The 24,059-nt window shown below is 49.5% G+C and overlaps 1 protein-coding gene across 1 annotated transcript in view; it reads right to left on the bottom strand.

Moving 5' to 3' along the window:
* Positions 1–3,452, bottom strand: part of ZCCHC24 (zinc finger CCHC-type containing 24) — a gene marked incomplete at both ends in the record, with an annotated part of 52,944 nt that extends 49,492 nt beyond the window's left edge. The window contains one exon of the mRNA XM_084246277.1: positions 3,207–3,452. Within this exon, the coding sequence (XP_084102403.1) occupies positions 3,207–3,452 (246 nt within the window). The remainder of the gene's footprint in view (positions 1–3,206) is intronic.
* Positions 3,453–24,059: the final 20,607 nt, after the last annotated feature.

The following is a 24,059-nucleotide window of genomic DNA, read 5'->3' as shown; positions in this document are numbered from 1 at the left end:
TCTGAGCAGCCTAAGAGCTAATGCTCAACAAGGGGAGAGCTCCACTTTTCTGGCGGTAGATTCACAACCCCCACAAAGCTATGAATTTTAATTCCAAACAAAGCTGGTAGGGGAGGACCCTTATGCCACTCACTCCTCACACCCTCTAAGAACTGCCTTCTTTGGATACCTGAGCAATGAGGGGCTCAGCCAAGGGCCTCAGGAGTCTCTCTCCAAAGATATAGTGTTGCCACAGATCAGGGCTTCAAACAAGTTCACAGGGCCCCGTTTCTAGACTGAAAGACTTTTTTATAAACTGGTGTCTGTGCCTGCATTGGCCTGGCACCCTTAGCATAAACTGAGAAGCTGAGGAGCTCCACTACCCCCAGCATCCAAGTCACCTCCTGATGCTTGCTCTTGCACTTGTATATGAACTCCGCCATATCCCTCTTCACTCCCAGACCCAGTGCTCCACTCAGAACCCTTGGCTTATCTTCAGCTTCCAGAGCTGAGATTCCAGGGGCACAATGGGCTTCTGTGCCCCCCGTGTCCTCAGCCCCCCCGCCCAAGTCCCAGCTGCATTCATGGTGTTTTGCTATTGTGGTGGTAGCAGCTTGGGGGTGGTGCAGGAGGGGGTGGGCTCTTGGCACAGGGACTGGCGCAGACAGGCCGTGGTCAACGGTCAGCATGCAAGTCACATCCGCAGGCACTGCCACTAGGTCTGCCAGGCCTTGAACAGAATGGCGATGCTCCTGGGCCCCTGGGTCCCTTCACAGAGTCCCCTCCAGCCTACACACGACTTGCTTCCTCTCTAACCAGCCCCTTGGTGGCATTCAGGTGGGGGGTATATTTTCTTGCCTTCACAGCCAGTTGCTATTTTGGAGCCATATTAGGTCACCGGCTAAGCCCTAGATGTAGGAAAAGCCTGTCCTCAGGAGCACAGCTGGGGCTCCAAGAGGGTTTAGGAGACTAAGCGGGTGGGGGGTGGGAGGGTGAGAGCAATTGAGCCTGAAGCCAAAAGAGTCTTCTAGAAGTCAGCAGGCACAGCCCTCCAGCCCCTCCAGGGAAGCACTGACCTACGAGTGTGGGAAAAGTGCCTCCTCTCCCCCCACCAACCCAGACTGTCTCTAGGCACATCCCCTCCTGTTTTGTACAACTTTCAAATCCCACACTCACCACCCTGGGGGACAGCGAGACTAAATTTAACAGCTGGGTAAACTGAGGTCCAGACAGAGACAGGGACTTCCCCCAAAGCAGGTCCACTGTTGCTCTAGATCACCTTTACCAACTTTAACACTGACTCCAGCAAAGCAATGTGCCACTTCCTGGGGAAACTAAGGCAAGCAGCAGCAAAGTGACAGGAGGGATTCTGGTTGCTAGAAATTTCCAAGATGATGCACAACATCCTGCTCCCAAAGGGACTCTAGATGGCCAAAATTTCCCAGGCCTTCTCAGTAAACACCCACATTTGGAGAACATAACCACCACAGGGTGGGAGCGAAGAGAGGCTGGTAGAAGCTGATCAGGAACCTCGACCTGACTTGTAGGTCACGGTCACCCTTCTCCCTTCAGGGCTCGCACAATACCCCCATGAAATCACCCATCAATTCACACTGAATCAGTTTGTCTGTCTTCTAGTCTATGGCTCTCACTGGCCGGTAACTGAATCCTCAGGGGCCCCCATGGAGCATAACATGTGTTTGGAAAGAGAACACACGACTGAGAAGACCCAGGCACTGAAGAAACACCTCATAAACTGTTCTTCAAAGTCACTGATCCACGAAGTCAGTTCCTTCAAGAGACAGCAAACTCTCTGAAGAGAACTAAAGAGTTCCAGCCAGAAACAATTCCGCAAGTGGAGGGTGTGTGTTATGGTTGCAAAGAGCTTTGGCATACACATACGTTTGCCTGGCACCAAGGGGTGCCTTTCCAGATTCATCCTCTTCAACTACACCTGACAGGTCCAACACCGTTTCTATCCCCACGGGTTTTGTACTTCACAGGGCTGGGTCATGTCTAGGCCTCAGGCCAGCATTCTGTATGCACATGTCTCCCCTAATCAATAACTAGAGTTGGACTCCTATAAGGCCTCTCCTCTCAGCCCCAGCATACTCTTCCACACAAAGGCCTCCTCCGTCAACCCATTCAGGTCTCTGCCTTTCCTAAAACTAACCAGTATGTCCAGAAGCAAAGTGACCCTCAGGTGTGTCTTCTCCTCCACCCCTGGCCCTGCACTTTTGCAAAGAGCTGCCAGAAGGGGAGCTACTGAAGGCCACAGAAAGGTTATCTGCAATTCCCAAATGAGGAGGGAGTAAGTGGGAAAGAGGAAAAAGGGATGGTATCTAGGAAGATTCTGGATAAAATACCTCAAAAGGGATAAGAAGTCCTGGTAATCTGTGTATTAACCTACTGGGGAAGATGCACTGCTCTTAGGTAGACTTTGTGCTAGAATTCACCCAACAGGCAGACTCCGCAACACAGCTGCCCAGGTTTCTGGAGCAGGCACTGGGCAGCTGGAACCTCTCCCCACTATCTAACCCCCCTCCCAAGAGCTCAAGAGGATTTCCCTTTCATTTCCGTCCAGGCTGGGAGGGTTGGGGACAGCGTAGTCTGTGGGGTCAAGCCCTCAAAACCACTTCCTATGTGGCTGGGGGAGGGCGAGTAGCTGGAGGACGTATCTGGGGGTCCCTGTGTGAGAACAGCAGGAAAAGCCCTCTGAAGGAGTCACAGCTCTCCAGGGTGCCCCTCGAGTCAGGAACCACCGAGGTGGGAGGAGAAAAGACCTTAGGCCGCTCCAGAAGAGCCTGGAGCAGAATCTGGGTCCCAGACAGCTTTGGCCAAGAGGGGGATGGGGTTGGGCGTGGGAAGGACACTTGGAAGGGGCTCCCCGCCCTAGCCGCGCCCAGGCGGTCTGGGGAGAATCCGGAACCCGCCGCCCACCCGCCCTCCCCTGACTGTCGAGAAGGGCTCCCCGGGCAGCAGGAACGGGGTGGGGGGGGGGCTGGGCCCCTCCCGCGCCCAAGCTGCTCCCGATCGGCCTCAGCCGGGAGGTGACGCGCTCCGGCGCCCCGGGGACACCGGGCGTAGAGTTTGGCAGAGCAGGGCGAAACGGAGCCAAGCAGGGCCGGGCAATACCGAGTCCAGCAGGGCCTGGCCGGGAAGAGCCGGGCAGAGAGAAAAGGCCCCGCGCGGTGGGGCGGAGGGCGGGGGCGCGCAGGGGCACCCACCTCTCCGCGCTGCAGCTGGAAGAAGCTGTTGAGATAGCTGGAGTGCAGGGGCGAGCCCAGCTGCTCCGGGCGGCCCTTGCCAAAGGCCAGCTCCGGGGGCGCGGCGCCGGCAGGCGGCTCGGGCCGGAAGGCATCGAAGGCACTCGCTTGGTGGGTGTCTTGCAGCGACAGGTAGACCCAGTTGAGCAGCTGGGCCGGCTGGTACACCGAGGCGGCGCTCGTGTCGATGGCCGACAGGAGGCTCATTTTGCGGCGGTGATGCCGGCCCCTCCCCGGCCGCCCGCTCGCGCCCCCCCCTCCAGTGGAGGGGCGGGCACCGGGGAGTCTGCGCCCACTGTCCGCCGCCCGAGCCCCGACGGCGATCGTCCCGTCCCTGCGCCCGCGCGCCGCCCGCAGCCACAGCCACCGCCGCCTCCCCCCGACTGCAGCCGCAGCGCGCGCAGGCGGAGGAAGGAGGCAGCGAAAGTTGGGCAGGAAACTTTTGGCCCCGCCCCCAGCACCGCCCGCCCCGCCCCGCCCCGCCCCGCCCCGCCCGCCTGGCAAACCGCTATCTGCCTGGGCGCTGACCCCTTCAGCGGCCGCTCGCGGAGGCGGGCGCCCGTAGGCCCCGCCCCCTCCGGCGCTGTGCTCGCCCTCTATTGGCTGCCTCGTTGAATATGGAGTAGGGGGCGGGGTCACAGGGGAAATGGAGCTCATCTACATATGTAGTAGGGTGCTGGCCCGCCCTTGGGCGGCCCTCCCCTCGCGCACCCCACCCCGCACCCCGCCCGGCCTACCCAGCTCCCGCAGCCCGCCGCGCTTCAGCTCTGCTGCAGCCTCCAGTCTCTTCTCGCTCTGCGGTCGGCTCTGTCTCCCCTTCTTTGCAATCATCCCAGTTATTTCATTTTTACTCGTTTTTCCTTTTCTGTTTCCTTCCTCTCCCATACTCTCGCTCTCTCTTCAAGTTGTAACTCCCATGCCCCTCTCCCTCTGGCAGGCTGTTCTCTCTCTCTCTCTCTCTCTCTCTCTCTCTCTTTCTTTCCCCCCCCCCTCCTGTCTGTCTGTGTGTCTGTCTCTCTCCCAGTTACGTCTAGTCTGATGTGTCTGTTTTCCCCTCTCCAAGCCTCTCTGACACAAGTTCTTCTCGCTCTCGCCCTGGCTATCACTGTAAGACCCTCCCCCTTCCACCTAATTCCTTCCATCTGCAGAATCGCTTTGCGGGCTGGCTCCGCCAAGGGGGGCCCCCGGGTTCCTGCCCCAGGAAGGACTCCCCACTGCTCACCCTCCTCCCTCTCTCCCTTCTCCTATTTCTGTTCTGAAGGCTCCTCCTTTCTCACCCCTTTCCTCCGCGAGGTCCCCGGTCCCAGCCCATCCCATTCCCTCTGCGGGTCCCAGGACCCCAGATGACGCCTGGGGAGCTCGGGGAGACGACTGTCCCCCGAGCTTGGATGACCCAGCTTGTCCAAGTTTGCCTGTGGGGCGCCCCACCTTTGCCTTCTGACACACCCGCAAACTCCACGCCTTCACTGTCTGGTAGACTGGGAGTTTGCCCTGCACCAGTGCCAGGGACCTTCTGGAGCATTCCTCCATCCTCCAGGCATTCAGGTGCCAGCTCGGCACCTTTCAGCCCAGTGACCTCGTATGGGACCTAACCTCTGCAAGGTAGCCTGTTCTCTGTAAAATGGGGACTTAATAGTCCTGCGTCTTGGAATGTGTGTGAATTTACCAGTTTCAACTTGGTATCGGAAGATACTGTGTTCACCTCATCCCCTCCACAAGAATTTCTCCCACTGTCTACACCGACAGATATTTGTGGGTGCTGGGTCCCAAAGGACTTCAGTGATGACCAGTTGCCACCCTTCCCTACCTATCACCAACTACGAACCCTTAGATCTTGTTCTGTTTCAGATCCCTTTTTCAAGTTTTTTGTCTATCAAATAATTTACGATTTTTTAACACAAATGATAGCACATAAACCTATCGACTTAATATTTTTATTCACTAGAGACACATCTAGGCAGAACCCTTTGTAATTTAAGACAGTGTAAAATGCACTTGTTTTAAGAGAAGGTACACATTTGTCAGGAATAAACATGGTAAGCATTTTACTCTTGGAAATATTTGGAGTCATCTCTGGGACTCTGCTACTGAGCTTCCAAGAGGGAGGGGAATAGGACTTGAAGTCACTACTCCAGATCCCAAGATTTTATAGAGAAAAATGCTATTCAGAGAGGGGACATCTTCCAGCTGTACAGCAGGCAGTTGGGGAGCCCAGGGTTGACCCAAAAGCCCAGCCCAGGGCTCTCTGTCATGTCTCCCCTTACTCTCTTCTGGGTGAGAGTAGCCCCATTTTGTGGCAGTGCTGGCACTTTCCCCTAGTGTGAGCTATAGATTCAGATTGCTTTAGGGGACAGGCAGGTAACCAGATAGAAGGTGATAAATAGGTAGCGATGAGGTGCATGGAGAACTAAAGTGTTGGCCACACAAACTCTGCTGTTGTGGTTCATAGACTGAGAATGTGAGACCCAGTCTGGGGTTCCCCTTCTTTACAGATTTGGTGCTGTGAGGGTGGGTGCTTGTCACACCCCAGGACTATGCTGATCACCTCTGCCCCTTTCACCCACTCCCACCCACTGCCCCAGAGTCCAACATAGAGCCTGGTGCACAGATATAGACAACTCAAAAGTGCTTGCTAGGTCGATGGTTGGATGAAGAAATGGAGTGAGGAATGGCCCAGTTACGTTCCTTTTTGAAGCTTGAATGGCTTCTTTGGTTTGATACTTCTCTCCCTCCCCTTGCCCACAGCACACCTGCTCAATATGTGGGCTCGCTACTCAGTAGGTGATCAATGAATTTGAGTAACTGACAGTTTGCATAGATAGCAGCTGACTGACCTGAAGTTAGTCCCTTAGCTGACATCCTCTGCACTGGGGGTGATGGGTAAGGGTGAACAGATGGGTGTCAGGGGCCTGGCTGCCAGGCTCAAGACTGGGCCAAGTCCAAACTTGGTGTCTCCTCGCTTCCCTCAGGTACACATTAAAAAGCCATGTCTTGAAATATCTGACATCCTGGCCCAAGCCTTCATAGTATAGACAAGACAGCATGGCCCAGAAAAGGACCCCAGCATTGTTCAGGTTCCCCAGAAGCCTGAAGGCTAAGCTGACTGCCCCTACTCTGCTGTCACATCCTAGCTCTCTCTTCACTGATCTTCGTCTGCAATCTTCTGGGTGACAACCCTGGCCCCACATACTATGCTCAAAACCACAGGCAGGAGGGAATGCCTACATGAGACTCAGGCCCCTGCCCCCTTCTCTGTCGGCTGAGTCTGTCCACTCTGTGATCTCCAGAATAGGCCAATGGAGAGAAGGCAGGATTTGAAGAAAAGGAACCCAGTCGAGTGACCAAGAAGAGGTCTCTGCCCTCTCAGCAAATCTCAGTTTTCTTAATTAGTGAGTGATGGGGTCAAATGCAAATGCAAACAGGAAGATACTTTGCTAGCTATGAATAAACAGTCGTGTGTGTGTGTGTGCGCGCGCACACACGCATGTGTATGTGTGGTGAGGGGAGTGTGGTATTAATCATTCCAATAAGAGTAAAATTTGTTTTATGTGAAGTGGTGATTAAGAGCAGGAAGGAGCATGTAGAGAAGTGTGTGCCCCTAATGTTGCCCAGGCAACAGGTCTCATGGGTTTTCGGTGGTTTTAAACCAAGAATTTTGTGCTCAAAGAAGCAGGACAAACTTTGGAAAGAAGAGCAAACATGGATCTATGGGGTGAAGGGGTGAGACTTCAATTTGGGCTTGAAATTCAGGCAGAGATGAGCAGAAGAAGAAGTGGATGCTTTACAATCCTGGGTGAATTAATTCTGCTTATATCTCTTTAAGAAAATGTCTCACGGTGATTTATAATGCAAAGGAATCCCTAACCCTCTTGAAACTGCCCATACCCCATACCTCAGGGATAAACAGGATAGAACACTGAGACACTGAGGTTTGCCTCACCTCTGGGCCAGGGCTAGGCAGGCCTTGAGTTCCTTTGGGCTGTGTGTTGACACAGAAGGTGTCAGTTTACCGCAGTGATAGCAAAATGGCAAATACTCTCCTGCCCCACCCCCCAGCCAGGACAGAAATCACTGAGTGCAGAACTCCTTCCCAGACTTGACTGTGAATTGCGATTCCTTCTCAACACAGCAGTTCCATATTGTCAAAGGATTGGAATTGACCCAGAAGGTGACAGTGATTTACCCTTCCAGCCTGGTATCTACCCTCCCAGTATACTCTCTAACCCAGATGGTGACTCTGTGCAGAAAAGAAGCTACCCCACATCTTGTTTAGAAGGCAACTTTGAGTGCACAGCACACGCCACTTGACCGAAGGATGCAACCTCCTTATTTCCAGACTTGTAACTTGGTAAGAACTAGCTGGATTCAGCCCCACTAACCTCAGATATCTTTGAGCAGTGCTCAGTTGGTAAAACCACAGGGACAGCCTGACCACTTCAGAAACCCCCCACCCTGACTCTTGACCATAAGAGAACCACAAAAAGTGGGTAGATCCATGAACCTGAAACCCAGCCAGCCACTCCATGCAGGCTCTGAATTGTGCAAAGTGCCTGGTTCTTTGGAGACTGTCCACTTTTAGCCGTGTGACATTGGCACGCTCTTTCCTCCCCTGCACTGTTTCATGTGTAAAATCTTCCCAATGTTGTTTGAATCCCAGGACGCAGGAAGGTGTTAGATGCGCTGATGGCCCTGGCCTCTACGAGGCCCTCAGAGAGTCCTTGCTTGGTTTCAAGGCTGGGCACAGTGCGTTGTGTGTGAGGGCTGCTGGCGTGGATGTCAGGGGCCTAAGGTTCTCAGCCCATCCCTTGTGTGTTACCTGGAGCTGGCTGCCAGAACCTCAGGACCTCTGATTGTTAGAAGTCATAGAAGCAGGCTTAGCAGGCCCCCTGCTTCCTCAGAAAAGTGTCGGGGCAGAGATGGGCTCTTCCTCATCCTGAAGATGAACAGTAATGACTTTTCTCCCCTCCTTCCAATTTCATATCCACTTACCTTAAAAAAAAAAAACCAAACAAACAAAACCCAACCCTCTTATCAAATTTCAACCAGTGGAGAGACCCCAGCCCCCAGGCCTCCAGTACTAGAAAGAAGATGCCTTGTCACTCAGGGCCGGTGATCAAAATGTCAGAGTGTCTTCTTGTGGGGGAAAAGAGGGAGTGGCTCTGGAATTTCCATGTATTTAACCTTGTGGGGCACCTGTTTAGAAGATGAGGATTAAGACACCCTAAAGTTGAGTGTGCAGAACTCTCTACATTGTTTGGGGGGAAAGTCTTGTTCATATAATGGAAGGGAAGCTGGCTAATGGAGACTTTGGGAGGAACTGCTACCCCTCCAGTCATCCCTTGATCTTCCATGCTTACTTAGGAGCTTTCCATGGCTGCCCAAGGGACTAAATCCAAAGATCTACTGGGCATGGCATTCAAGGCCCTTTGACCACCCTTCTATTCTATTTTTTTATTTTTTTAAATTTATTTATTTATTTATATAAGCACTGGGTACAGTCAGAAGCGCAGGAGAGTGAGAGAATTCACCAGAGCTAGAGCAGAAAGCAGAACAGGCAGACCAATGAAGTACACTGCTGAGGGGAGGAGTGGGCGGCAGGAGAGGTCTGCGGGCCATGTGGGACCCTCGCCCAGCAGCCAGGAATCGAACCGGTGCTGCAGAGGCTGCGGGCAGCTTCGCAACCCAGCGCTCAACTGCTGTGCTAACGGGGAGGCCTACCCTTCTATTCTAATTGCAGGTACAACCTATACTCCAACTCCTACAAGTCACAGGTATCCCAACCTCCAGCAAAATGATACAACTAACTGTTGCCACTCATACAGGCTTCTTTGCCTCCATGCTTTTGCAATGCCGTTCCCCTGCCAGGAAGAAACTCTTCTTTTAGTCCTGCTGGCAGTCTTCAATCACTCTTCAAGACACAAGTGAAAGAGGACTCTTCCAAAGCAGCCATTTGTAATCACAGCCCCTACCCCCACATACACGTTAGCCATTCTCTTTTTATTCTTGACTATAGAGTCTTCACATGGTATCGATATTTATAAAATGGTCAGTTCTCTTTTGCCACCCCTTTCCCACCCAGTACTCCCACCCCCTCCCCTGCACTCTGAGCTCCTTTGCCTGACCCAGTGCTGGATCAGACCAGGCCCTCTGTTTACTTAAGGAATGAAGGAATAAACTAAGAAAGTCTTTGTGGTTTGTAGACTCAGAGACAAGAGGCTGTCAGATCTGGTCTGGAACAACTCAGAGTAGAGGACCGCAGAAATTCAAGGGCCCTGGCAGGGATAGTCCCTGCTTGTTGAGCTTCCCTGTCTTCCCTCCATTGCCCAGCTTCCCTTATAGCTGGGCTGGGGCCATGGGGTTCATTCTGGGCAACAGGAGGTGGGTACAGTGTCTCCAGTGAGGCAGTGAGAGCAGATGTGGGCTCTCCATGCTTACTCTCTCTCATTTTTGAGGTGGGAAGTGAAAGTTTCCAGGACCAAAGAAGCCAGATCCTTAAATCAGCATGCAGAACAGCTGTCAAGGAAGACTTCCCGGATGTAAACCTTCCGGTGTTCAGCCAACTGAGATTGGGGGCCTATTTGTTATAGCCCCAGAGTCTGCTCAAGATCAGCTAATAGAGGTTCTTAAAAGTGATCTGGTCTGAAAACCTCCTTTTGCCCATATGAAAACTGATGCCTAGCAGAGGAAATTCACATGGTGTCTGGTTCCGTGATTTTGAGTTGGATTCCCTGAAAAGTTAGTTGGCGACAGCAGCCAAGTCTTCTGATTTCAACAGCTAATCTTCCTTTCTTGTTTAGCCGAAGCTCTTAAAGGGCACTAACTATAATCCTCACTTCATAACATTTTTCACTTCTTATTAATATAAGTCCTGTGAACAAACCAGCCAGCAAAAAAACTAGGAACTTGACAATAACTTATATCTACTGATGTAGTCACCCTTAGTCAATTCCCCACCCACTTGCGATAATCACCACCTGTAACCATTCCCTTGCTTACCTATTCATAGAGTTATGTCTTATATATATATAGAATATATATACTCTATAAGTACATATAGATGTATTCTAAAGATAAATGTTTGATTTGTTGTTTGTTAAAAGGGTATCATGCTGCTTGAAATCTTTATGACCTACTTCATTAATATTATACTGCTAAATTTTAATTGAACTGATAGATCCCACTATAATTTGCTCATTAGATTGTTCTGTTCTATCCCATTGGGTGACTATAGCATCATTTCTCCAACCATGCTTGTCCCGGTGCTGTGGACACACTCCCTGACATGCACTTGCAGGAGTATCTCTTGAGTTCATGCATGTGCTATATTGGAGAATACCTAGCTAATCCTCACCTTCATAAAATCCTGCTAAATGTTTTCCAATACAGGAGGCCCTATGGGTCCACACCCTCTGCAACACTTGATTTCAGATTTTATTTTGCCAAATATGTGTACAGTTAGTTCTCTCGACACTAGTCAATCTCCCTGTCCTCCCTGGGCCCCAGCTTCCAAATCTGCTGAAGGAAGGTGATATTTTCTGTCCTACAGTTCCCAAAGCAAAGACGACATGAAGGGACTGTCCTGCTGGGCACAGGAAGGCAGGGCACAGGAAGGAGGGTGCAGGAAGTCTGGCCCTGATTCTGCGGTGTCTTCACAGTGAGCAACAGGCAGCCTCTCCCTCTGAAGTCTCTAGGACCTGGCAGATTAGGTCATTTCAGAGGAGAAACTGAGACTTGGAGCTACATCATCAAGTATTAGAACATGGGAGGCAGAAGCAGGCAGAACGGGAGCGCTCAAGGCTGAGAAACATTCCAGGCCCACCCATATTGGTCAGCTCATCACAGACCCACACTTGGGGGCTTTTCCTGTTGGCTCATGAAGTGATATTAAGTCAGGGCTATTGTTTTCCCTGCTCTCCGCCATTGATAAGAGAAAAACAGCTCCCACGATAACATTGATGCCGCCAGCCCTTCCTGCTCTTGCCTTCCTGGTTGGAGTCCTCGCCTGTGCTCCTTCCGGAGACTGTGATTCAAGCTGAGATGACTTTGGGGCCAAGGAGGTGGGGGTGGGCTCAGTCCCACCTTCAGTGGCCCCAGCAGGCTCAGCTCTCCCTCTAACCTTGGACCTCCAACCTCCAGCCCAAAAGGCTCCTAGGCTGCCGTGTGCTGGAGGCAGCTCGTACCGACTCACTAGCGCTAGTGGCTGAATTCGTGGAGATTTTATAATTCCCCAAAATACAGTCATTAAAGCCAAGTCATGTAAGATTACAATTAAATTAATTACATTAAAATAAAAGGTTGTACATACTAGAAACTCATCATGTCCTAATTACTTTATTCCATTTTGCTGTGACTAATGTTTTTGTATGGTTTATGTATTTGATTTTCATGGTGGAAATGCTATATAATGGTGGGCCGCTGTATGTCTCCTCCCCACCCGCATCTGTCATGGAAGCACTGCCTCGACACTGCTGGGAGTAGTTGTGCTCCCATGGAAATCAGGAAATGCTATAAATCAAGAGGTTTTCATTCTGTTTTGGTTTTTGGACAGCTGATTGTTAAACACGAACTAGGACATCACTGCTCCTAGGCCCTTTCCAGAAGATCCCCTCTGAGGTCCTTGCGATGTTCAGAGGGCTTGAGAGTCATCCAGGGCCACACAATGAGACATCAGTAGCCCCGGATGACAGTCCAAGTCCCCCGCTGCTACACACCCCTCTCATGTCTGCTGCAGCATCTTCCTATCCACGTCTGTATCACCTGAGGTCTAAATGTGCAGAGCACTGAGTCCATTTTTTTCCTAGTTTTAAAAGAAATTCTTTCATAAAGGTTGTGTGTTATCACTGTCAAAATTTAAGCCACCTGTAACCCCCAGCCAGTGATAACTAGTGTCAACTTTGTGATCGACATTATTCTAGTCTTATTTATGCATCACATGCAAAAAAGCAGATCAAAAACTATATGACTTGAATCCTGCTTTTGTTATTCAACTCTATACCATGTGATTATCTTTCCAAATCAAGATTCTGCCTTCTCCAGAGGTTGAGTACATCTTTCTTGACAGAGCTCAATTTTTGCTAGCGGGCAGATCTGGTTAAATCTCAGTTCTGGTGGAAATTTGGTATGTGAGTGACAAGTAAAGAGACCTCTTTGTACCTCTTCTGTGAAGTGTAGATAATAATAGCACCCATTTCATAGGATTGTCCTCAGAATTAAATGGATATATGTAATTTCTTAACACTGCCTGGCACAGAATGAAGCTATGACTTGGTATTAACTAAGATTTCTGCTTTGTCTTCCCATTTCACCATGGAGCTGCTTTCTCCCTATTGTGTGCTTTCAGGGAACTGACTCTAAGCCTAGAGCAGAATTAAGAGGAGTGGAATTGCACTGAAATTGACATGACCCAAGCAGAACTCTCCATTAACTGCAAATCTGCTCCTTCCCCAGGGTAGCTCAAGTCAGCAATCAACACTGCTGCTCCCCCAGAAACTCAAGCCAAAACCAAGTCATTACTAATTCCTCATCCTCTTTCCCCTTACATCGAATTCATTAATAAGTCCTGTCCATGCTGCTTCTAAAATAATCAGCCTGGTCGCCTTCACCAACACTCCTGCCCAATCCTCTACCCTCTTGTGTCTGGATTTGCGCAACATTCTCCTGGCTGATTCTTCCTGCTGCTTCCCATCTTCCCACACAATATGTTTCACACCCTACATACAGCCTGAGAAATGCTCTTAAACCAGTGCAACCTAAAGGTTACAACCAATTGGCTGGTTGTGAAATTAATTTAATGGGTCATGATCTGATTTTTATTTTAATGGAATAGAAGAATTGATACTATGAGAATGCACTGCACAAAATATTTATTGTTTGTGATACTTTCATTTATTTAAAAAAAAAATCCTTGTATGTCTCCAAGAGTGCGCCTCTGCAGAACCCAGGCTATGAACCCCTATCTAGCTCACCCACTATGACCAGAAGACTGGGAGACCCAAAAGGATAAGAGATACTGTCAGGTCACTGAGGATGAGGGTGAGGTGAGCAGAGTAAGGAGTGCAGCCAAGGTGCCACTGCCCCTTGCTGCCCTCAGGCACCTAGTCTATAGCCAAAGGCTTTGTCCTTGAATCTCCCTCAGACTCTGACCCTGCAATTGTTCCTGGCTCTCCTGAACTTTTATTAAATGGTTTGGCATGTTTATACTTGTTTTATTTTGCCTTATTGAATTTTCTATTTGTTCTATTTCTTTTCATTTCATTATTTTATAATCACAGTCCGCAGCGTCTGTGTTCCGATGAAGGGTAATGATTTACTAGCCCATTCTGAGCTTTGGCCATTTCCGTTCTCCCTGCCTCTCCCTCTCTCCCCGGTGGCAACTGTCTCAGGTGCTTCCCCTCCCCCTGCACCCAACCTACCCTCTTACTGGCTGGAAAGCTTTAGCATCCCAGGATCTACAGCAGGTGTCCAGTTTCGAAATTTTCTGCCACTGCCTCACTCACCCTGCATGAGCGGTGTCCCTCCCTGAGATCCCTTCTGTGGACCTTCAACAAGTCTCTGAGCCTCAGCTTTCTCATCAATATCTGGGCTTAGGGGTCTGAGCTTTGCCTACTTACTTCCCAGGGCCGAGAAGTTCCAGTTAGAATATAGATGTGAGTACCCTTGTGGGCTCCCAGGCTCTGTCTAATCATGAGGGAGCATACAAAGTCACGTGCAGAAGGCTGCTTTAGTACCCCCACTGGCCCTCCTGTCTGCAGCTGACTGCCAGGCTTCGGGCCTTTTTCCTCCCAAGACTTCCAATCCCAGGGGCCATCCTCCCTCCCTCCCTCCCCCACCATTCTTTCAGCAGTGCCCAGACCTGGCCCAGCCTGGAGATCTCCTCTCTCTGATTCCTACTGTCACTCTGCCTCCTTCCGGACTGCCAGATTTAGCAAAACAAAACAAGCAAACAAAAGCCCAGATAAATGAATTTCTTTTTTTTTTTTTTAAGATTTATTTATTTACTTACACAAGAACCGGGGTACAGGCCAGATGCACAGGAGGGAGAGAGGATTCACCAGAGACAGAGCGGGGAACAGAACAGGCAGACTGACGGGGAACAGCAGGAGCGACAGGAGAGGTCTGCTGTGCCTTATGGGACTCTCGCCGGCCCGCCAGGATCAAACAGGCACTGCAGAGGCTGTGGACAGCTTCACAGCGCTGTGCTCAACCGCCTGCCCCACCAGGGGAGGCCCAAGAAGAATTTTTTTTTAGTGTATGTCACATGCAACATATTGGAAATATGTATACTAAGCAACTATTCATTATCTGAAATTCAAATGTAACTGAGAATCCTGTGTCTTATCTAGCAACACTATTTTAGGGTTTCCTCAATTTGCCTTGGGTAGTCACCTAAAATCACACTTGACTGTGGTTTTTACATTCTGAAAATGGGAACCACAACAGATAACTCTCAAAAAAAAAAAAAAGTATGATACTGAGGAAAAGATACTTGGGAAAGAGCAAAAAGATGTGACTTGTGCATGAGGTGGAGTAATCTCATTCCCCAGCTGAACAAGCCCAGGTCCAGAGGAGGGGTCCTCTCCAGAAGGGTCCTCTCCAGAAAGGCTTCCAATCTAGTCTTCTTATAAAATCTTGTAAAGCCCTCCTGGGGAGTTGCACGGCACTGCCCACCCAGGCAGTCCCCAACGACTTCACATCCCAGTGACTTCACACCAGGGCACTGTGTTTTTCTCCATCCTGAGGCCTGCCATTGGCCCGAGTGGCTAGCCATGAGGGTAACCATGTCTTGGTTTGCTTGTCATGTGATTTTAAATTAATAAAGCCTCTTTTCATTTTCAAAAGTAGACAGTAAATTATATGATGACCCATCACCAGCCTGCACTTGGCCGCTCCTCTCCACAGACCATCACTAGTGCATTCCATCCTTACACTTCCCCTGGCCATAGTCGCTCAGAACCACCCCACCTCTGACATTGAAAACACAACATCTCTCTTGACCTCCTTTCCTTCCATCTCTGCCACCCAGCTTCTCCGCTGTCATATTTTCTTCTTTCCCCATCCATCGACATGTCTTCTTACATCTTGTCAGTCACCTTTGTCAGCATCCCACTAGTCCCATTGACCAGCATCTCACCTGGTTGGAAAAATTCTAGTGTTGATTCATCCATGAACTTCAGGCCTTCTCTGAACTATTAAGGGATGCTGAAGAACCTCATACAATCACTCAGTCCGAGGCTACTAAATTCTTGGTGAAGGAAATGGCATGATGATCAAATGTCCCTTCTGAGAGGATGCCTTTGTCACTACGTGGGCTGGAGGGGAGAGCCCACCAAGCATACCAGAGAGCAGTTACCCACTCACCAAGACTCTAGTCTAGTTTCTGGAGAAAAAAACTGCCAACAACAAATATAAATATAAAAAAATCTCTGCTCTCAGCAAGCTTATATTTTAGAGGAGAGATTTAGATAACAGACAAGTGTGGGTTCTCTAGAGAAACAGAACCAACAGGAAATCTGTCTATCTGTCTGTCTGTCTATCTACCTACCTACCTAGGGGTTTATTATAAGGAATTGGGTCATAAGAGCCAATTAGTCTTGGGCCTCCCCGGTGGTGCAGCGGTTGAGCGCTGGGTTACGAAGCTGCCCACAGCCTCTGCAGCGCCGGTTCGATCCCCGGCTGCTCCCCGGCCACCAGAGGAGGGTCCCACATGGCGCGCAGACCTCTCCTGCCGCCCGCTGCTCCCCCCAGCAATGTACTTTGGTCCTTCTGCCTGCTCTGCTCCCCGCTCTGGCTCTGGTGAATTCTCTCACCCTCCCGTGCTTCTGACTGTACCCAGTACTTGTATAAATAAATAAAAATAAATAAATTAAAAAAAAAAGAGCCAATTAGTCTTCTTAGAGACTAAGAAGTCCTGAGATCTGCAGTTGGCAAGCTGAAGACCCAGGAGACTGGTTGGTCTAATTCTGGTCCAAATCCAAAGACCTGAGAATCAGTAGAGTTTATGGTATAAATTCCAGTCTCGGTTTGAGTCTGAAGGCCAGAGAAAATCAATGTTCCAGCTCAAAGCCAGGCAGAGAGAGAGAGAATTCTTTTTTACTCAGGCTTTTATTCTCTCCAGGCCTCAGTGTGTTGGATGCAGCCCACCCACACTGGGGAGGGCAATCTGCTTTGCTCAGGCTACTGATTCGAATGTCAATCTCATTCAGAAACTTCCTCACAAGTATACTCAGAATAATGTTTAACCAAATATCTGGATTGCCATTCAAGTGGACACGAAAATTAATCATCACAACAAGTAAATGAGTAAAATAAGTTGCATGTTAGAAAGTGATAATGTAACAGGTGGCTGAAGCCATAGACTGTTACAGGTGGTGCCCCCTGGAGGGGGTTGCTGGTGAGGATAGATAGACCGAGGGAAAACGCTAAAAAGTATCACATTTTGGAGTGGAGCAAAGGAAAAACATATACAAGGGACTGCAAAAGGAGCTACGGATTCATCCAGTCTTCAGAGTTCAGCATTTTCAGATCTTCAGCATTTGGGGTCAGCGGATTTCGACCTCCACTGCGTCAATCTTCCAGGAGACTGTTGTAGGCCTCTGAACAGGGAGAGGCCTCCAGCAGCCAACCTCAGAGAGGAAAATTTCGAAGGCTGTGCAAGTAGCTGAGTGACTGAAACTGTTTCCGGTTTTGCTGCTGTTTTAGCCTGGAAGAGAAGGCGAAGACCCGGAGCCAGGCACCTTGCTGAGTTGCATGATTGGGGCCATTTGTAGAGTCATTCAGCTGCTGCAGCTGCTGTGTTGAGTGTCACTTCTCTAGTGCTGTGCTGGGGCATCCCAGCAGCTCTGGGAGTGTCTCCTGTTGTGTATTCTGTTGTCTGCATGAGTTGGAACCTGGCCTAGGGTATGGCTGCCAAATGTTTCCGGTTGACAGTGGCAGGAAGACGCCAACTTGGACACGTGGCCTATTGTTTAGGAGAGGAGCTCTGCGTCCTCAGTGGTGGGAAGACGCCATCTTAGCTGCTTTTGTTTAAGACTGAAAAATACTGGACACTGCTTTGGGTGAGGTAAGCAGCCTTTTTTGGCCTCAGTAACGCTTTGTTTTTCCCTGGCTTGTTGTAGTTCCCTGAACCTGAGTAGTCTTGCAATTATGCCCACAGGTGAAGAACTCAGCCAGTGACCGGTAAACTACTTGGGCTGTGTCTTTGGCCAGTTTTAGTGCCCCTTGCTGCCCTGTGCCAATAAGTGCCAAGGAGAAAAAGCAGGAAAGGAGAGTAAGAAGGATCAACAACAGTTGCTGTTTAGATGGGGCAGTCAGGGAGGTCCGGTCTCTCCAAGGAGGTGACAAATGAGGATTTGAATGAAATGAGGAAGGAAAGCTTTGGCGATATCAGGAGGAAGAGCACTCCAGGGAAAAGAAGGAGTAAGCTCTAAGGCTCAGAGATGGGACTAGTCTGGTGTATTTGGGGGACACGCATTAGGACAGGTGAGCAAGAGAGAGAGAACAGAAGGCACTAAAGCTTAGGAAGAAAGTAGGGTTTGGGCCTCCCCTGGTGGCGCAGTGGTTGAGCGCTGGGCTGTGAAGCTGCCTGCAGCCTCTGAAGCACCAGTTTGATCCCCGGCCACCGGGTGAGGGTCCCACATGGCGCGAGAGACCTCTCCTGCTGCACCCGCTGCTCCCCTCAGCAGTGTATTTTGTCACTCTGCCTGTTCTGTTCCCCGCTCTGGCTCTGGTGAATTCTCTCATCTTCCCATGCTTCTGACTGTACCCAGTGCTTGTATACATAAATAAATAAATCTTTCAAAAAAAAAAAAAAGTAGGGTTCCATACAGAGCTTAGTGAGTCACTGTAAGGATTGTGACGTCTGTTGTGTATGAGTGGAGCAGTGCTGAGCAGTGTCACACCAGACACAAGCAGGCAGAAGCGTGGGTGTTGATTGGAGCCACATAGAAAGGCAGGCAAGAGGTGATGTGGCTGGGAGAGACTTGCTGGCTGGTGAGGGGTGAGATGTCTGGGTATATGCTGAAAGTAGAACTGACAGGACTTCCTGAAAGATTTCTTGGCGAGTGGGAGAGATAATACCAAAATTTTTCAACCTGAGCAACTGGAACAGCACAGTTGCCATGAGCTGAGATGATGGACTGCAGAAGAGCTGTTCTGCAGGAAAAAGTAGGTGCTCTGTTTCAGGATAGTTCACTTGAGATGTCTGCTAAACATCCTGAGATAGCAAGTAGGCTGTTGGATAAGCAAAGACAAGAAAGGTCTGGACTGGAATTAGGAATCATCAGTTTATTGATGGTATTTAAATTCACAGAACAGGATGAGAGCTTCGTGGAGTAGGTATAGATAGACATAAGCGCTAGGTAAATCCAGCATTTCAGTCAGAGAGGAAGGATAAAACAGCAACGGAATATGGAGAAGCTGCCTGGGAAAATCAGACACAGGAAGTGTCCTGGAGACTAAGTGAAGAGTATCTCTGGACAGGGAGTGGCGGGTCCACTGTGTCACATGCAGCTTGTGGGCAAGGGATGATGAGGACTAGGATGTAGCCCTGTGGAGGCACTGAGAACCTTGATGGGAGCATTTTGGGGGAAGTGTGAGAGGAAAAGCCCACTAGAGTTAATACAAGACAGAAAGTAGGGGGCCTCCCCGGTGGCGCAGCGGTAGAGCGCTGGGTTGCGAAGCTGCCCGCGGCCTCTGTGGCGCCGGTTCAATCCCCGGCTGCTCCCCGGCCACCAGAGGAGGGTCCCACATGGCGCGCAGACCTCTCCTGCTGCCCACTGCTCCCCTCAGCAGTGTACTTCGGTCCTTCTGCCTGCTCTGCTCCCCGCTCTGGCTCTGGTGAATTCTCTCACCCTCCCGGGCTTCTGACTGTACCCAGTGCATGTATAAACAAAACAAACAAACAAGCAAAACAAATAAATAAATTTAAAAAAAATGCCTCTAAAAAAAAAAAAAAAAGACAGAAAGTAGGAAGACACAGGAGAGGTAGTGTGTGATGTCACCACATCCAGAAAGTACTGAGCATGGTCCATGGGACAGGAGGAAGGGACACCACTGGGAGATGTCAGAGAGGATTTGGAGACAGTGGCCCACATGATCTGGAAGAGTACGTCTCTGGGATGACACCCAGCTTTCTGGCTTATGTCACTGGGGGGTCGGGTCTTTTTTTTTTTTTAAAAAAAAGATTTATTTATTTATGCATACAAGAGCTGGGGTATAGGCCAAAGATGCAAGGGGTGAGAGGATTCACCAGAGACAGAGCGGGGAACAGAACACGCAGACTGACTGAAATATACTGCTGAGGGGAGCAGCCAGTGAGACAGGAGAGGTCTGCTGTGCCTTGTGGGTTTCTCTCTGGCCAGCTAGGGATCGAACACGTGCTGCAGAGGCTGCGGATTGCTTCATAATGCAGTGCTTAACCCCTTGCACCACCAGGGAGGTCCTGGAAGGTCAGGTCTTTCTGAGACTACAGAGATGGGAAGAGAAACAAATTTCCAGAGAGAGATGGGGAGTTCGGCAGGGCAGTCCTGAGTTTGGAGCACCTAAGACTCCAATGCACAGGGCTGGGACTGAGTAAATATTTAAGCCTTCACAAGAGACATCCAGGCTGAGGTGCCAATCTGGAAGACTAGAAAAGAGAGCAAAACCAGGACTGAAAGCTGACTCTGCCTTCCACAGATCACAGTACCTTCCATTGATCAAATCCATTCCATCAGACATTAGAAACTTAGGCACCTCCCCTCATTTACTCTCACAGCCACCCTGTGCCATCAGTAACAACAGACCCCCAGATGTGTGAGAGCCATTCAGAGGTAGTGACTTACCCAAATCACACTTAAGTGGTATTTCAACATACAGCCTGTTCTGACATAAAACCTGGGCTCTTTCCATTACCTCTGAGCTTAGCAAGGACATTGGACTTCAACCCAAACACCATCCCAAACACCACAGTATGCCAGCCAGGTGCTGAGGTCTGGACTGAGGGCCCTGTGCAACCCAGGCACAGACATGCAATACGAGCTCTCTACTTGAGGGAAAATCAGAACTTGCTAGTAAATTCTGCTAAAACCCATGGTGTAGGCAGTCCAGAATCTGGGCTGCTCAGCTGTGGGCCCATCCATTGACAGAAGGTATGCCTATTTCTCGGCTGCCTCAGTCCCTGGCATGCCCAGGAAGACTCCCCTGAGACAACTTTCCCATCAAGGTCAGTTTCCAGTCTTCTGACCAAATAGAGCTAGAGCCCACAGAGTGTCTCAAGAGACCAGAAGCTGAACATTCACCCTCCTTAGCTCCCTGCATCTGCCTGCCCTGCTCTGCTACTCCTCTCAGCTAAATGGACAGTACTAAGGGCCTTATCTTGCCCAGGCAAGAGCCTCCTCTCTTGGAGTGGGAGAGGTGGTGCCAGCTCCCAGCCCTCACCATTGCCCCTGGCTGCCCCTGGCTTGGTGGAAAACCAGGTTTAGTGGAAATTCCTGCTGCCGGTGAGCATGCTTCAAGGGGGGCAGCTTCTACAGACCCCTCATGTGTCCAAAGATTTCTTTTCCTCTGGAGCCTTCATATCAAGGTCTTCTTCAGAACCTATGAAGGGAAGATGGATTTATTCTGCCACATGAGGTTGGACCCAAGGGAGGACTACTGACCTCTGAGTTATTCTGACAATTATCATTAAAGCTTAACAAAGCTTAATTAATTGCACCGTGTGGACTTGTTTTTCAAAAACCCTTGGGAGTTTGCAATCTGAGACAGATTTGCTCAAGAGGCAAGAAATACAAAAGACCTTTGCAAACATCAGGCAGAGTCTAGAGCTCCACAAATGGGAAAACCTGAATTTAATGCAAAAGATTCTGAGTATAGTTTAGTGATGCCATCAAAAGCATAAGCAGAACTAAAAAATAGGTAAATTGGACTTTATCAAAACAAAGTTTTGTGTTTAAAAAGGCACTTTCAAGATAAAGGGCAACTAATAGAATGGGAGAAAATATTTGCAAGTCATTTATCTGAAGAAATTTGTGATCAGAATATGTGAAGAACTATTACAACTTATTAATAAAAAGACAACCAGATAATCCATTTTTTAAAAGTGGGCAAAAAATTTCAATAGATATTTTTCCAAAGAAGATATGAAAAGGCCAATAAACATATGAGAGCATGCTCGACATCACTGTTCTCTAGGGAAATACAAGTCAAAACCACAGTAAGATACCATTTCACATCACTAGGATACTGGTGAGTTTTTTGTTTCTTGTTTTAAATGAAAATTAGCATTGGTAAGGATATGGAGAAATCGGAAGCTTCACACATTACTGGTAGAAATGTGAAGCGGTGCAGCTACTGTAGAAAAGTTTAGCGATTTCTCAGAAATAAACACAGAATTGCCATACGATCCAGGAATTCCATTCTTAGACACAGACCCCAAAGAACTGAAAACAGGTATTCAAAAAAATACTTGTGCACAAATATTCACAGCAATAATAGACATAAGAGGGAAACAGCCCAGATGTCCATTGACTGAAAAATGGATAAGCAAAATATGATTATTATTTGAGACACAAAAAGGAATGAAGAAGTGACAACTGCTACAACATAAACCTTGAACACATTCAGCTAAATGAAAAAAGCCATAACTAAAGATACCACCTTGCATAATTTCATCTACCTGAAATATCCAGAATGGGCAGATCTATATATCTAGAGAGAACAGTTAAGGGTTATGAGAGATGGGGAGGGATGGGGGGGTGAAATGAGGAGTGGTTGCTAATGAATCTGGGATTTCTTTCAGTGGTGATGACAATGCCCTTGAATTTGATAATGGTGATGACCACACACCTCTATAAATACATTGAAATAAACTATACTTTAAGAAGATAAATTTTACATATGTGAATTATATCTTAATTTTTTTTAAGTCTCGCATTAACACCCAGGTCAGGCAGGGACCCATTCTCCAGTGCTCCCTATGGGTGAGCACAGACTCTTGGCTGTTGCCTCCACATCTTAGGTGGTATGGAGGGGAGGTAGGGAGCCCCCAGCACAGGCGTCCTCTTAAAGTAGTTTGAGTAAAAAAAGGAAGATTTGCCAGCTAGATGTAGGCACATCTTTTAGGTCAGGTAGTGTGGGACTCCTGGGGACAGGACAGGAGAGGAAAGCTGTGGGAACCCAGGGCAGCACCTCTCCAGCCTCGCTCTTGAGAACCTATGCTTGCTACTTTCGAATTCCCAGAACACCTCCGCAAATGAGTTCTTTTCCATTTTCCAGAAGAGAAACTGAGGCTCTGAGAGACTGTCACTCATCCCAACGGAGCAGGGTTCGTTGGAGGTTCTAATTCCTTCCTTGTCATGTACTGTCTCACTCTTTGCAGACCTCTGAGATGGTGGGGATCTGGGACTGGGTGTGGGGCCTGGATGTGTGTGGCCAGATGGGAACAGCCTAAACCTCAGGAACTAAAGCCACAGGGCACAGGGCCACCCCCAGGCACTTCAGAGCTCCTGTGGGGGCTGCTAGGGTGAGAGGCAGGCAGAATGTTTGTATGTCTGGGAGGTCACATTCTCCAAATAAACACATCCTTTAAGGAACTGGGGCTCCTCCGGGTGACTGAGCAGTAAACTGTGTCTGACCTGGAAACTGGACTCTACTTCCAAGGAAGCAGCTCAGAGATGTTCTACCAGTTTCAAGACATTGGGCCCTTCTGTGACCACCATCTGAGATGACAATTCTGGGAAGTCAGTTTGTTCCAGAGAAACTGGGAGATGTGCAATCACTGTTTACATGCCACCGTAAGACTCAGAATTAGGGCAGAAGAAGCAGATGTGTTCTGGAAACTCCAGAGAGGACATAGAAGGGAAGATTCCAGCCCAATATGACAAAAGACTTCAGTGGTTGCAGATGCTGCTAGTACAAAAGTGGGTTACTCTGTGAGGTCACAGGGCTTCCTGATGGTGGAGGTGCAGAGCTGAGATTGAAAGTCACCTTGGAGGACAGATGAGGAGGGAACTGGGGCAGCACTGGTAGCTGAGCCAATGTGACATTCATAGTCTTCTCCCAGCTCTGAGCTCCAAGCCTCTGTACTCCTCTTCCAAGCTGCATGTCCATCCCACCACCTTTTGGTCTAGGGAATGCATACCGGATGGACTTTGCCATTGCTTCCCAGAATCCTTTTTGGCCTTGCAGCAGTCTGGATCAGCTGCCATGCAGTTCTTGTGGGGGATCCTAGTTTTCCTCCACCAATCAGCATGAGCCCCATCTCTTGCCGTGGTGACAGCTCCTTGGGTGGGCAGTAACTGAAAACTAAGGCAATTGAGGGAGAGTATTTGCCTGGATGCAGATTTGGTTTCAGGGGTGGGCACAGGACCCAGTGGGATGAGCCAGAGCACAGCCCAAGGCTATCGTGCCGTGGCTGTGGGAAGTGCTGCCCCAGTCCTGGTGGGCATTACCCCCCGGCCCACTTCCAACGGCCAGCTCTGGGTCTGTCTTCCTTCCCTCCTGCCTCCCTTCCTTCCCTCCATCACTCCCCTGCTCCTTCTTTCTTTCTTTTTTTTTTTTAAAGATTTATTTATTGATTGATACAAGAACCAGGGTACAGGCCAGATGCGCAGGAGGGTGAGAGGATTCACCAGAAACAGAGCAGGGAACAGAACAGGCAGACTGACTGAAATACACTGCTGAGGGGAGCAGCGGGCGAGACAGGAGAGGTCTGCCACGCCATGTGGGATCCTCGCCAGCAGGCCGGATCACTGTAGAGGCTTCGGACAGCTTCACAGCGGGGCGCTCAACCACCTGCGCCACCAGGGGAGGCCCTGCTCCTTCTTTCTTTACTTCTTT

The sequence above is a fragment of the Talpa europaea genome (assembly GCF_964194135.1).
Source record: "Talpa europaea genome assembly, chromosome: 10".
In the NCBI taxonomy this organism is placed as follows: domain Eukaryota; kingdom Metazoa; phylum Chordata; class Mammalia; order Eulipotyphla; family Talpidae; genus Talpa; species Talpa europaea.
Note: the sequence above shows the minus strand (reverse complement) of the source record. Positions and strands in the feature narration are given on the sequence as shown.